At 48.5% G+C, this 13,088-nt stretch overlaps 1 protein-coding gene across 27 annotated transcripts in view; it reads right to left on the bottom strand.

The window, feature by feature from the left end:
• The window catches only part of NRXN3 (neurexin 3), a 1,481,114-nt gene that overhangs the window by 506,084 nt on the left and 961,942 nt on the right, over nt 1-13,088 (bottom strand). For 2 of the 27 annotated variants that reach the window (XM_050953189.1, XM_050953190.1), the window contains exon 1: nt 4,676-5,635. The exons of the other annotated variants lie outside the window; for them this stretch is intronic. In XM_050953189.1, the coding sequence (XP_050809146.1) occupies nt 4,676-4,919 (244 nt within the window). In that variant the 5' untranslated portion in view covers nt 4,920-5,635. Of the gene's footprint in view, nt 1-4,675; nt 5,636-13,088 lie in introns of those variants that run through there. 27 annotated transcript variants of the gene reach the window in all.

The raw sequence follows: 13,088 nt of genomic DNA, 5'->3' as shown, positions 1-13,088 counted from the left end.
CTGAGCAGAACCAAGGTCCTGGCCCTCCCGCACATGGTGTCACGCAACAGCTCTGCATGCCCCCCATTCGCTGAGGAGGGGGGGGGGGAGAATAATATGGCTGGAGGGAGAAAAGGAGAAACCGAATTAATTAATTCATCACTAAAACAAAATACATACAAATCTTATTTTATCTGTCAACCAGTGGCACACATTATACAGCTGCCTAGTGCAGGCAAAGAAAAAAACAGAGCAAGGGACTGGCAAGCCACTGGTGCAGGCTTTGGGAAAGCAGCTGATCCAGCAGGGGGCTAAGGAGCTTCATAGCGGGGGGACCTCACATTAGCTGTTCTGGAGTGGATGAAACCTTGCCATATCTGGGCTGCAGATGAACCAACCCAAAACTTAGCTGCACTATGGACTTCTTTTCGTGTCTCAAAAGCTAGGTCCCAGAAGCCCCTTCTGCAGCAGCTGGGGTTGTATGGCTTTCCCTCACGACAGAGATCCCACTCTGCTTTGGAAGGTCCACACACAGAATGGGGGATTTCCCCATACCTGTAGAACTGGCTTTGCTTGGCATTGTTTGCTCACCTGCTGACACGGGTGTGCACCTGGCTCAGAGAATCATTATACAGAGACCAGCTCCCCTATATACTACGCTGTACCAAGTTTCAGCATTCACAGGTTGCAGCTAAGAATGTGGAAAAGCAGCAGCTTGGAAATTTCAGTATTAACCCTTACAATACTGGCACTGAGCAGACTGCCAGCTCAGGTCTCCATCCTGCTCTATGGAAGTTTTGCCACTGATTTCTGTGGAAGCCCAAAAGCAGCCCCAAAGAAAGGCATAGGAGGACATGTATTCATTTATCTAGAACAGTGGTCTCCAAAGTGGGGGGGGGGGGGTTTGCTTCATCAGTCTGGGCAGGAAATGGTAGAACCAGCGCGGCCAGGGGTGTGTGCTCAAAATTTTTTTACTGATGGGGTGCACAGTCAAAAATGTTTGGAGACCACTGATCTAGAGAGCTATACACTATCATGGCTGCCTTCTATGGGACAGAGGTTTTCCACACTGATTGACAGTTTCTGATATCTGTTACTTGTATATGCATACAAAGATTGAGGTGCATAAGTGACTCAGAAGAGGTTGAGGAGATCAAGTTCCCTCTAAAACTGCCCTCTAGATAGTCACAGCTTGGTTCAGGCAGTACAGATGGGGCACTGGGGATGGAAAGGCTCTGAAGGACTAAACTGCTTGGGAATTGAGGCCTGAGCCTGCCCCAACTATCAATTTCAATGGGATCAGGATCAGGCCCTTTAGTTTCATCCACCAAAGAAGAAATCAAAATCCCAGTAAACACAGACAGCCTCTTTTCACACACACGCACACACACATCCCGCCTCTCTGAGTTCTGACTCTGCAAAGCTGTCACAGGTCCAAATTCTAAGTGCCTCTATCGTACAACATGAAAGAAAAACACAGATATAAACCAAGCCTGTGTTTTGGTAAAAGACCAGCTGTCTTCATGGTCCCTTTCTCCCTCTCACTCTTGCTCATTCCCAGAGGGGGTTCCATGCCAACCCTCCTGTGTGGCATGACTGGCTGGCTCATGTGTTGGCATCAGCTCACAGAGCCCTCCACTTCCCTTGCCTTGTTACTGCAATGAGGGAGCAAGGAAAATGCCCCAGGTCCCTGAACAAAGCTGAGGACAGCTTTTATCTTCCACTGGATTTGCTGGCTTTGGGGAAGTGGTGAAGCTGGAAGAAGGGGTGAGGGCTAACAGTGCCAGATATAGAGCAGAAAGGAGGCTATTTACACTCTCATGGACCATTCTCTGCCACCTTTATCAGGGCTACCCAATAAAACATTTTGCTCCATATGTTAAATCCTCACTCATAGGTGGTTTATGAACCAAACTTCTCCTCCTCCGCAGAAACTGACACACATTCAGCTGAAAAGGTAAGGCTAGAGGGCAAAGAGCACAGGCATAGGTGGTGGAACTAGGGATGCTACCCCTGGCTTGAAGTGGATTCCATCAAATACAGGGTTTACAGTTTGGTTCAATGGCTCTCAGCACCCCCACTATACAAATTTTTCCAGCATCCCAGACCACAGGGTGCTCTGAATGAGATGGGGCAGGGTACCTGTTACAGTTGTTCGACAGACTGGGTTGGAGGGAAAGGAAGCCAGTGACTAGAAGAGAAGGGGATGCTAAGGGTCAGGACTGTGCAGGAGCAGAGCTGTGGTAGGGATCAGGACTGGGATCAGAGGGCACACTGGCAGAGCTGTATACAAGGTGCAAGAATAGAATAGCTGGGAGTGCTTCAGGTCAGAGATGCATTGGGAGAGCTGTAGCGGGAAATCCAGAATGGGAATAGCAAGGGATGCTACGTAACAGGGCTAAGCTGCCATTATGTGGGGATTCAGGACTGAAAACATAGCAGTGCTGCAGGTCAGGATGGTGCATGGCCAGATCTGTAGATATGGGTAGGTTAAAAAAATGCTGCTAGTTCTCTCATTACTTTCATAATCAGCCTCAGAATTGAACGAAAGCATATCTAGACATTGCACATAGATCCAATCAATGCCACCTATTGAACTCCATCCCCATTCACTCAACTTCACATGAGTGTTTATTATTATTCATTATTTATTATTACTTATTATTATTATTAACCATGTTTATTATGGTAGTGCCTAAGGACCAGCCAAGAAGGGGGCCCCACTGTACCTGCACCGTACAAACAGAACAGTCAACAGTCCCTATCCCGAAGAGCTCACAGCCTGAACAGACAGAGCCTGGGTGGGGCAAGGTCTGGAAATCTGGGAACACACAGTGAAGGAAGGGATGGCAGAGACTGAAACATTGCTGGTGCTCCCGTCATTTCCCAGCCTTCAGCAATATGCCAGAGCTGCCTTGGCCTTGGTAGAGCTAAGAGGCTAAAGAGCCTGGAATTCACACTTTGATGCCCTGCAGTGGGTCTGCAACTTTCAGCTGCAACTCTGGAGAAACTCTTTTCAAAAGGCCAGGCACTCAGCTGTCTGGGGCTCCCTGGCCACTGCCCAAATCCTCCTGCTTGGAGGCAGCCGAGTGCAAACGGGCAGGCAGGTTTAGAGGGCGCTGAGCGCTTGCTGGGCTGGCAACGGAGAAGAAGCCGCTTAACTAGCCCCGGCCGGGCTAACGCCCCTCACCAGGGCAAGGAGGGCAGCTACAGCAGAGCAGAGAGCACAGCTGCCATGGAATCCAGCTCTGCTTGCATTTCAGCGCTCCCGTTTAACCCTCCCCCGGGGAACGCAGGGAAACCAGGAGCAGCGCACACAGCCCCCAGCCTGGCAGGTTTACACCAGCTCAGCATTGCTCAGCACGCCAGGGAGCACACCTCCCCCCCCCTTTCACCGCGCTGCTCTCGCCTTCTTTCCTGCCCCAGTTCTCCCTCCTCCCCCGCTCGCTCTGCCGGGCTGCATTTAAATACAGTTCCTATTATTGCCTCTCCCCAGGTTTTTCAGGGAGCCAATACCAGGCACAGCAGGGATCAGCGATAACCCAGCGTCAAGAGCAAGCGTTTCCCTTTATGAGCCCCCAGCTGCTTGACAACTCCATCAAATAAAACTGAGAGACAGAGAGCGAGCTGCCAGTGCTGGCATCCTCCTCCCTCCCCCTTTGTAGCTTCTCTGACACTCTCCCCAGCGCTCAGGGCTAGAATGCAGTGGGGAAAGGGGGGAGCTCCCAAACACACCAGAGAGGGTTAGGGCATGTCTCCGGAGAAGACCCTCTGCTGTACATCACCCACGCTGTACCGCCCCGCCCTGTTGAAGAGGAGCCCGAGGTAAACCCTCGTCCCCTTCTAACTTGCTAGACCAAGTACAGCCCTCAGACTCTAACTAGCTGCCGTTTTATGGAGACGGTGTCCGATTACATAGCATACGGCCAGACTCTGTCCCCGCTCTGCCCGCCAGGATGTGTGACTGTGTCCACACCCAACACCACACACAGCTCACCTCCAAACACACATGCATTCGAACCATCAAGCTGTTTCCCCGAAGGGGGGGGTGTGTGACACGCGCGCGCCATGCGACCAGCATGTCCTAACCTACAGCAGGGTGACTGGAGCCTGCTCATGCAGACCCATGATCCAAGCTTCCCACTTCGGCATCAACAGAGGCACCGTCGCAGCACATGACCAGAGAGCTCTCGGATTTCAGGAAGATCCGCTCTCAAACATTAGGCTTCCCAAAGCAACTGATAACACCACCCCCGGCTCCGGCTCCCCGGGACCCAGCCCCACTGGCACACTCGGCAAGAAGAGCGGCCGGGTCAATTTCACGCCCAGCCTCAATAGCCGGCTGACAAGCTGCGTGGGACTTTTCTCACAGCCCTGAAGCCGCTAGCGGTAAGTCCCTCCGGCTTCGCAGCCTGGGAGTGGGGCTCACGGCTGGGCAGCCGAGGGTTAACCCCCCCCAAGCAAGACAGCTCTGATCTGCCTGGAGAAGTTGGCAGTTTTAAGGCGGTTTTTCATAAAAGCGGGTTTGGGGGGAGGACGAGGAAGGTGACAGAGGTAAATAAAAGGGGCTTGGAGGAGGGGAGAGAAAAAACAGGCCCGCAAGAGAAAGTGAAATTCTGTTCTCGAGCCCCCCTCCCCTGCATGCTACAGCTGTTCTGAAGAAAAAGGTTAGAAGGAAACAAGAGTGAAAACCCACCGTGTCCTCCTCGTAGGGAGACAGGGGAGCGGTAGATAGAAATAGGCACAGAGTGGTGCTTGCTGCTGTGGAAATGATGCTCATGATGAGCCTGAGACACAGACGAGGAAGAGGAGGCAGAAGAAGCCACGTTAGAGGAACTCCAAACCGAGCTGACGATACATCCCCAAAAAAGGGAGCACATCCACAGGGTCCAGGCAGGGTGGCGTCCTGGGCAGATGCTGGGGTCTATTCTCAGGTGCATGGTCAATGCACTGGGCACCTACAGACGGGTAGTTTGAATTCCAGCCGGGAAGACAGAATACAGTTCATGATGTCAAGGGGCCCATCTTAGCAGAAGGGAGAGTCACTTCCAAGGTGGGAGGGTGTGTGCGCTGGTAGGGGATGGGAGGGGAGGAGAATGGGGGTTGGGGGGAAGGTTAATAAACAACTACACGGAAAAATTAAAGGTCGATGTTTCCCAGGGCTGGCTCTACTGTGCCAGGAACCCTGCTGCTGCACCAAACCGCCAGGAGGGACCAGGAAAGCCACACATGTCAGGAAGGAGGAGCCTGGATCTTTCCCTTGTCAGGTTCCTCCGGGATCCTAGATGACTTTCCCTGTCTGTGATCCTTGCCTCTCACTTAACAGGAGAAGGGCAAAAGAAAAAATAGCCAGCGACCCTGGGAAGGTTTTTGATTTTTTTTATCCCAATTAAAAGGGGTTTCTCTTGCTTCTCCACTTGCAAGTGTTGCAATGCAGAATTGCTAGGCGCACACAAATCTGGATGGGTATCCTCCTTCCTCTGGATCCAGGCGGCAGAGAACTCAGTGAGAGAGAGAAAGAGACAGAGCGAAGAGGAAAAAAGCAGGGGGAAGAGGAAAGAAGTCCAGAATCCACAGGAGAGAGAGAGAGCCTTAGGTGGAGCAGGATGCTCAGGGGGCAAGTGAAGGCAACCAGGAAGCCCAGGTGAAGTGAAGAGGGGACTCGGGGAGCCAAATTCACAAATGGGCGAGCCGCACGCAAATAGGCTCACTCCAGAGAGCGAATCAGTGAAGCCCAAACACTCTGCAGAGGCAATGGCTGGTTCATGAGAAAGGAGGGGCTGGAGTAGGGGGCTGACGTCCCACCTCCTCCATTCATATACATCTTTCTCTCACTCACACTCCTTCCCTGCCTCTCTCTCTCTTCCTGGACTCTGCTCTGGCTAACGATGCTTTCTTAACGGCTATTTTTCTTATAATGAAATCATAATGTAAGTCACAACCTGCCTCACTAGGGCCAATGCAGGATTGTTCCCTGAAGTCCATCTATTACTGCAAACAAATACACAATAAAAAAACAGCAAAGAATCCTGTGGCACCTTATACACTAACAGACGTTTTGGAGCATGAGCTTTCGTGGGTGAATACCCACTTCCTCAGATGCATGACATGCATCTGAGGAAGTGGGTATTCACCCACGAAAGCTCATGCTCCAAAACGTCTGTTAGTCTATAAGGTGCCACAGGATTCTTTGCTGCTTTTACAGATCCAGACTAACACGGCTACCCTCTGATACTTGACAATAAAAAAATAAATCCAGACAAAAGTCATGAAACAAAACCCCAAAGCCAATCCCCATGCAGGCAGAGGAAGAAAATCAATTGCGGATACTGACCCAGACCTATCCGCCTCAGAACCTCCACGTTTAAAGGGCTGGTTCTTGAAAGGAGTAGCAAAGCACATCCTCATATCTGTCTGCCTAATTGTTAATGCACCTGTCACCACAGCCTCCAGCATTCGCCGAGCTTCAGTATAAATAGAGGCGAACCACACAAACGTAGTTGGCAGCCTGGTTTTCAGACATGCTGAGCACCTACAACTCTGAAGTCCGTGGGAGCTGCAGGTACTTAGCAAATCTGATAGAAATCGGGCTCTGTGTGTGTGTGTCCTCCCGGGCTGAAATCAGGGTGGAGAATTCGCCTGGTCTATAGATACACAGGGGAGAGATGATCTGACATTCCTGAGCCCCACCGGGCACCTGGGCACATTCCAGCCCCATCTCATCCCTTTTCCAATGGCTCTGAAATAGAATTACAGTATTTGTATCCCCAGTCACTGCGGGGAGGAAGAAAGAAACGAGGCATCTTTCTACCACAGGCGAAAGAGCTGAGAGCAAAGCAGGAGGAAAGGAGGGGAAAAGCCTTGTCTCTGAAACTGCAATACGGAGAGTGGGAGCCGGCAAGATTCCTCAGCCTCGTCCCTGCTCTCAATAGGCAGCCTTCCGATCAAAAGGAGAGGAATTCTCTCCCCTCTCTGCCCCCTTTTGTTTGGCATCAACCATGTGCCAGCGACGGAGAGGGGAAAAGGGAGAGAAAACAAAAGGCGGGGGGGGGAGGGAGATAAAAGAAAAGGGGATGGGAGAGACACTGCCAAATGGTGTGGCCATCTGTGACACAGGGAGGAGGTTTATACCGGCTCTTCTTCAATCGGATCTCACCGAGGGTATGCACAGCTCAGGAATGATGCACCAGTGACTGGGCAGGCAGGAACTCTTTGCAGTGCGGGCCATGCAATCTAACTTTGAAGGAAAGCTATAGGAAGCAACAGCGCTGCATCAAAATGCTTCGAAGAGATCTAGAGAGTTCGCAACAATAGCAGAGGGGGAGAGTGAAATTACCAGGGACAAGCTATAGTGTGGGGAAATGTGTTTTCTGCTGTGATTTAAAATTAGTTGGAGGAATAGACAAGCTGTACAGATGCAATCTACTGCAGATGCAGAGCAGAAGGCTCTCCCCCCACCAGCTTTAAGCACAGTACACAAGCACATAACAACGCCCTTCATTAACTGCAAGTATCTTCCTAGCTTTTGGATATTCTGCTAGGTAAAGGCTTATGTGCCTTCACCTACCTTCTTGCACCAGAGCCATGCAGCAACCTAGACTCACTGTGCTTATTAAATCTCTACATTGTTTTTATATAACGTTGTTTGTTATGTTTCTGTCACAGTGGGCTGAGTCCAAACCAGTGTGGTTGCACTGACCCCTCAGGGAGTCAGAACCTTAGCCAAATGCTCAGATTTTGCCTTTCACAAATAATAATTCTATTCAGTAGACACAGCAGTCTTCACTCAGAGCCTAAACTGCATATCAATTTGCATTACAAACATCTCCATTTAACAGGGGGAAGCTGAGGCAGACAGGTGAAGAGATTTGCACAAGGTCATTCAGTGCATCTGTGGCAGACCTAGAAATAGAGCCAAGGTCTCCAGACTCCCATGGGGGAGCCCTAACCACTAAACAACGCTGCCTCCCAATAGCATCATTATTAGTCACCACCCCTGGCTCATAAATAAAGGAACCTCTCTGCATGTCTGAGAACTTGCATTCTGTTGTCTTGGGGAGGGGTGCACAAACAACCAGAAACCTACTCAACTTATGGAAAAACTCTACTAATTTCACAGTTATTTATCACACAGTCCGTGGTTTTGGAAATCGATTTTGATTTGATACAGCGCAGACATAAGGCATTTTTAGATGGACCTCGGAGCTACTTCACTGATAGGCAGTTGAGAGGAATAACCATTCCTGATACATTATGATCATTTCGGAATGGGCAACTGGAACCTCACACCTGGAGTTTTTAGTTTAGTGTGTCATATTTGTCATTTATTTTCTAGTTTAAGCTATCTAAAGCAGTGGCTAGAGCAGTCTGGAACTCACCACTGAAGGTTGAAGTCCTCCAGAAAGCAGAACTATTCTAGTTTGCATTTATCTAGCAATCATGCAAGGAACTTGAAAAGCTTAACAAATTAATTAAGTTACAAATAAATTAATTTAGCCTTACAATATCCCATGAGGTGGGTATTATCAAACCTATGCAGACTGAGGCACACTGAAGTGAAATGAGAGAGAGGAATAACTGGGAATAGAAGCAAAGAGTCCTGACACTTAGCTCTGTTCTAACCATTAGACTACACTGTCTCCCAGAGATTGTTACAGAGCCTATGAGCCCTGTCTCCTGTTTAGGCACTAGCCCTCAGTCCTTTTCTCCCAAAGTTCTGACCCACTCAATTCTAAGGTACGATCAAGTACAAATTATAGTATCTTGAAATGTTTGTCACCTAGTCAGATTGTGAGGAATTTAGTCATTCTCTCAGAAAAGATTTAAAAATGTAGCCCATCACCAAACAGCTTATTTATAAAATACAGACAATATATTTTAAAATAACTATCCCAGCCAGTGATCAGGACAATACAAATCTGCTGTTTCATGACCACAATTCCTCTCAGTGGCTAGTGTTCAGAAAGAGACAGAACTACCATATTACAAGCTTGGTCACTAGTTCCCTCGATGACAAGTGATGGCAGGTGTAGAAGTTTTAAAAACTAAGGGCCTGATCCTGTGCCTGCAAAAGCCAATGGCAACATTTTTTAACTTCCATGGGAGCAGAACATGTTTGAAGAACGGTACTAACATTAGCGTCAGGTACAGGCACAACCTCTGGGAAATGGCAAGGGAGTTTCTTCTCCCTCTCCTCCCCTCCAACTATGCTTGTCCTAAGGCTGGGGTACAAAAATAGAAAGGCTTCTTCCCCTTTCTGTAAAACACACTTCTCCTGCTGTTAATCTCCATTCAATGCCCTCTTGGACAACCCTATTCTCTGTCTTCCCATGACTTTGCTCCTATTTGTGCCAGTCGACTCCCAGGCTGTTGCAGCTGGCACAGCCTGCAGGGGGAGGAGGACAGGGCACAGCCACTGCAGCTGTCTCTCATCCTGCCCTAGCACAAGCTCAGTCCCCGACACTTAGGCAGCAGTAGGCCTACAGCATGGGAGGTGGAGGGTGGACAGGAGACACACCAAAGAGTTAGGTCATCACTTAAAACTGTCCTACTTTGGCTCAGGGGCTGCAATGGACATGACTGCCCCCAAATAAGGGAGGTGCAGAGCACCTCCCCTTTGTGTCCATTTGGCTAGAAACTGGTGGACCAGTTGCCTTTGGGAAACAGGAGAGGGGCAGAGAGAAACAACCTGCCCAATTTATTTTTTTTAAGGGCAAAACTGTGAAGGCGACTATAAATACATCAGTGGGTTCTGGTGACACCATAAAGCATTGGAACAGCACTCTGCCTTGCTTTATTAGGTGTCAATGGGTAGTTCACAGTCCACCCATTTATTTAGCACAACCATTGCAGGAAGAGGGCAGATTTCAATTGCATTTTCCTGTCTTAAGTGGTAAGAGGAAGTTTATTGCTACAATGGGCAGTTTTAACAGCACCGTTCCCAAGGGATTTACTTGCAAAGGAGATTTGTAGTTTTCCCAGATGCGTATGAGTTTGGTGCATGAGAGATTTGTTTTGTAAAATGAGTTCATTCTTTAAATGGGAGTGATCTCTCTCTCTCTCTGTCATGATCCAATAAAGTTCATAGTCATAAGTTTAAGTTGTGTCAGGTAAGAACACCACATTTCAGATGCTTGTGTGTCTGCAGAACTGAGATGGATGTGTCAGGGAAAGAGGCTCCCTATGGTTGGAACCACCATGGGGATAGTTGGCCTTGTGACCATTTGCTGTGCTGACCAGATCCACAAAGAGCTGCAAAAATGAAAAATAATGAATGTAAATCCGTCCCTGCTGGCCATATGATTTGTGAGACCTCAAGGTGGTGGAAAAGGTTAGAAATCGGGCCATGAGTTTCCTCTCCGTCCAGTCCCTCTGTCAGAATCAAACTGTATGTCACTGATCTATTTTGCTAAAGAATGGAGTATCAAGCATCTTGTTTAGGTTCAGCCCTGGGTGAGGCTCATATTTATCCTCTCCCTCCCCCCCTCCACACAGGCAACATGGTAGAATAAGCAAGGGAGTGGGAATATGACTTGCCTGCGTTCTGTCCCCTGATCTACATCTGATGATTGTGGTGGGGTAGATTCAGTTAGGAGATTGAACAGTTATTGCCCTTGCTTTCAGCACAGAACCCAAGACTGAATGGAGCATGAGGAAAGAACTGTGGTTTGTACTTAGGACTTAGCTTTCCTTATTCTTGACAGTATCAGCTACCGGGCAGCAGATACTGACAACCTCTGCAATCTGCATGATCTGAGTGGTGACTGGGAAAAATTCATCCCTAGTGTAACTTCCACCAATTTACACTAGGTATAAAAGTTTAGTCCACGGTGTCTACAGGATCTTTTTTATATGGAGACGTTGCACTGCCTATGCCGGTAGTAGAGTCTTGTGCCCTCACCCTTAGCAATGGTCCCTCCAGTCTGGGAAAAGACACATCTGCAAGGTGGCATGGAAGATGCTTGGCCTGCTGCAGCTCAGACTGTATCTCTTTTGTGGATCAATAGAGGACTTTAGTCTCCAAAGTCCATCATTCTGGCCCCTTTCACACCAGTGCTAAACATTAATTCTGATATATTAAAATTAATGTCATGACTTCTTAGCCTGGGAGGAAAACGCTAGGAAATTATTTCTGATGAGCTTTAACTCGGAAACTTAAACAGTGCCTGAAAGCCTGGATTAACAAGTGGTGGGAATAAAGATGGTTAAAACATCAATTGCAATAAACAAGGAATGATTTTCATTTTTACCCACAAGAGTGGAGAGGAGATTTTTATTTTCCTTTGGAGCTCAAAAAAACCTTGTCTGACGCAAAAATGAATCGCTGGAAAAGCTGTTGCTTTTGCTCCTTTAAACTGGCTTCTGTGCTAATGAAAAGTGAACTCTCTAATAGACATACTGCAAAGGCTCCCCTCCGCTTTTCCTCTTTCTTCCCACCTATCATCTTGCCTGGCTTTTGCCTGTAATCACCTGCTCATCTCACAGCAATAACTGCCAGGTGACGCGTGTTTGCTGTGGCCTCCCCAGACGCCAAGAAGAGAATTAAAAGAAAAGAAAAGAGGGAGAGGGAGAAAAATCCTTCAATGACACAAGTGTCTCACTGCCAGGCAGACAAAGAGTGAAGCGTTTCCTGCGGCCCAGGCTGTTCATGTGGGAGCCGCTGATAGGTGTAATTTCCTAAGATGTATACCTTGTCAGCGTGCACAAGATGAACAGAAAGAAGATCAGAGCAGCCAAAGCTGAAAGATTGGAAGGACAAAAGGAGAAAGTGGGGACTGCCGTTGGGCTGCTTTTAACTCTCACAGGATGCATGCTGCATTGTCTGTGGCAAACCTACACAAAGACACAGCTGATAATGCCATATAAAGAAACCCTCTTCCCCCCATCCCCTGCCCTTGGCTCTCAACAGATGAAACAACCATTGTACAATGTGGTTCCTGTGGGTCTATCAGCCTCTCCCTGGGCGTTGCTGACAGTGATTCCCCTCCTCCCCCAACCATGTTATCACCAGGTTATTGACGATGCAGAGGAGTCTATAGCATAGTTTGGCTAGCAGGACTCTCAAACAAAATATCCCCCTACCCCTGCCTACAGAGAATCCGTATTATCACTCTGCTAACAATCTCCATGTATCATCTGTAATGTGGAAGCCATCATGCAATGATGTCACAGGAGCTGCAGGCACATCTCTCAGGAGAAGATGCGGAGTGTAAAGCTTGGTCGCTCTAGGGTTAAGATAGGACTAGAGACATTCCAGAATAAAACTAACTGCTCCCTGCTGGTACCCCTACAATATGTCAAGCCTGATCCTGCAGCTTCCAGTGACTTCAAATGGGCACACAACACACCTTTGCAAAAACACCAACAGACCTGAATACACCCCAGGCCCATTCACAGCAAACCAGGGGAATCCCTGGGACACTGAGTCCCCAGCAGAGAAGCTGAACGAAAACATAGAAGGGAGAAACATGAACCACTTCAAAAAAAAAAAAAACACCTCCTTTTCCTCCAGAACATCTGCACACCCTCCTAACTCAGGCTCCAGTCCGCACAAGCTTCTCTAATGCTTCAGATCCCAAGATACTCCAGCAGTTCCCTATCCCATCAAATCCTTCATCCCTACCGCAACTCAAAGGGTGTGTGCACATGCAAGTCACATGGAGGCAAACAAAAAGTGTCTGCTCTCTCATCTTAGATGCTCCCCTTATCCACCACCACTGTATCTGAAAATAACAAAATCCACGCAAAGGGGGGAAAGAGAGAGAGAGAGAGAAAGTGTGTGTGTGTGTGTATGTGTGTAGGCAGAGGGGAAAAGACTGCAGCAAAACCCCACTGGAGCTGCAAAAGCTTACACCAGAGTTTGCATGAGCATCTGGCAGGTGATAGCTTTAAGCTCTAGGCACCTGTTAAAATTGGGAAAAGGAAACAAAGAGTGAGCAACACCATCCCTCACCAATACGGCATAAACTGTTCCCACCATAACTGTGCTACTTATTGAACAGCAAGAACAAAAAGCCCTGGCTACTCATTGCAGAGCCAAGGGAAAAGCTAATGCGAGGGATGCAACAGATGCTGTTTGAAGTAGCCAAGCACACACACACACAGGCTTC

Source organism: Gopherus flavomarginatus, chromosome 5 (genome assembly GCF_025201925.1).
Source record: "Gopherus flavomarginatus isolate rGopFla2 chromosome 5, rGopFla2.mat.asm, whole genome shotgun sequence".
Taxonomy (NCBI): Eukaryota; Metazoa; Chordata; order Testudines; family Testudinidae; genus Gopherus; species Gopherus flavomarginatus.
Note: the sequence above shows the minus strand (reverse complement) of the source record. Positions and strands in the feature narration are given on the sequence as shown.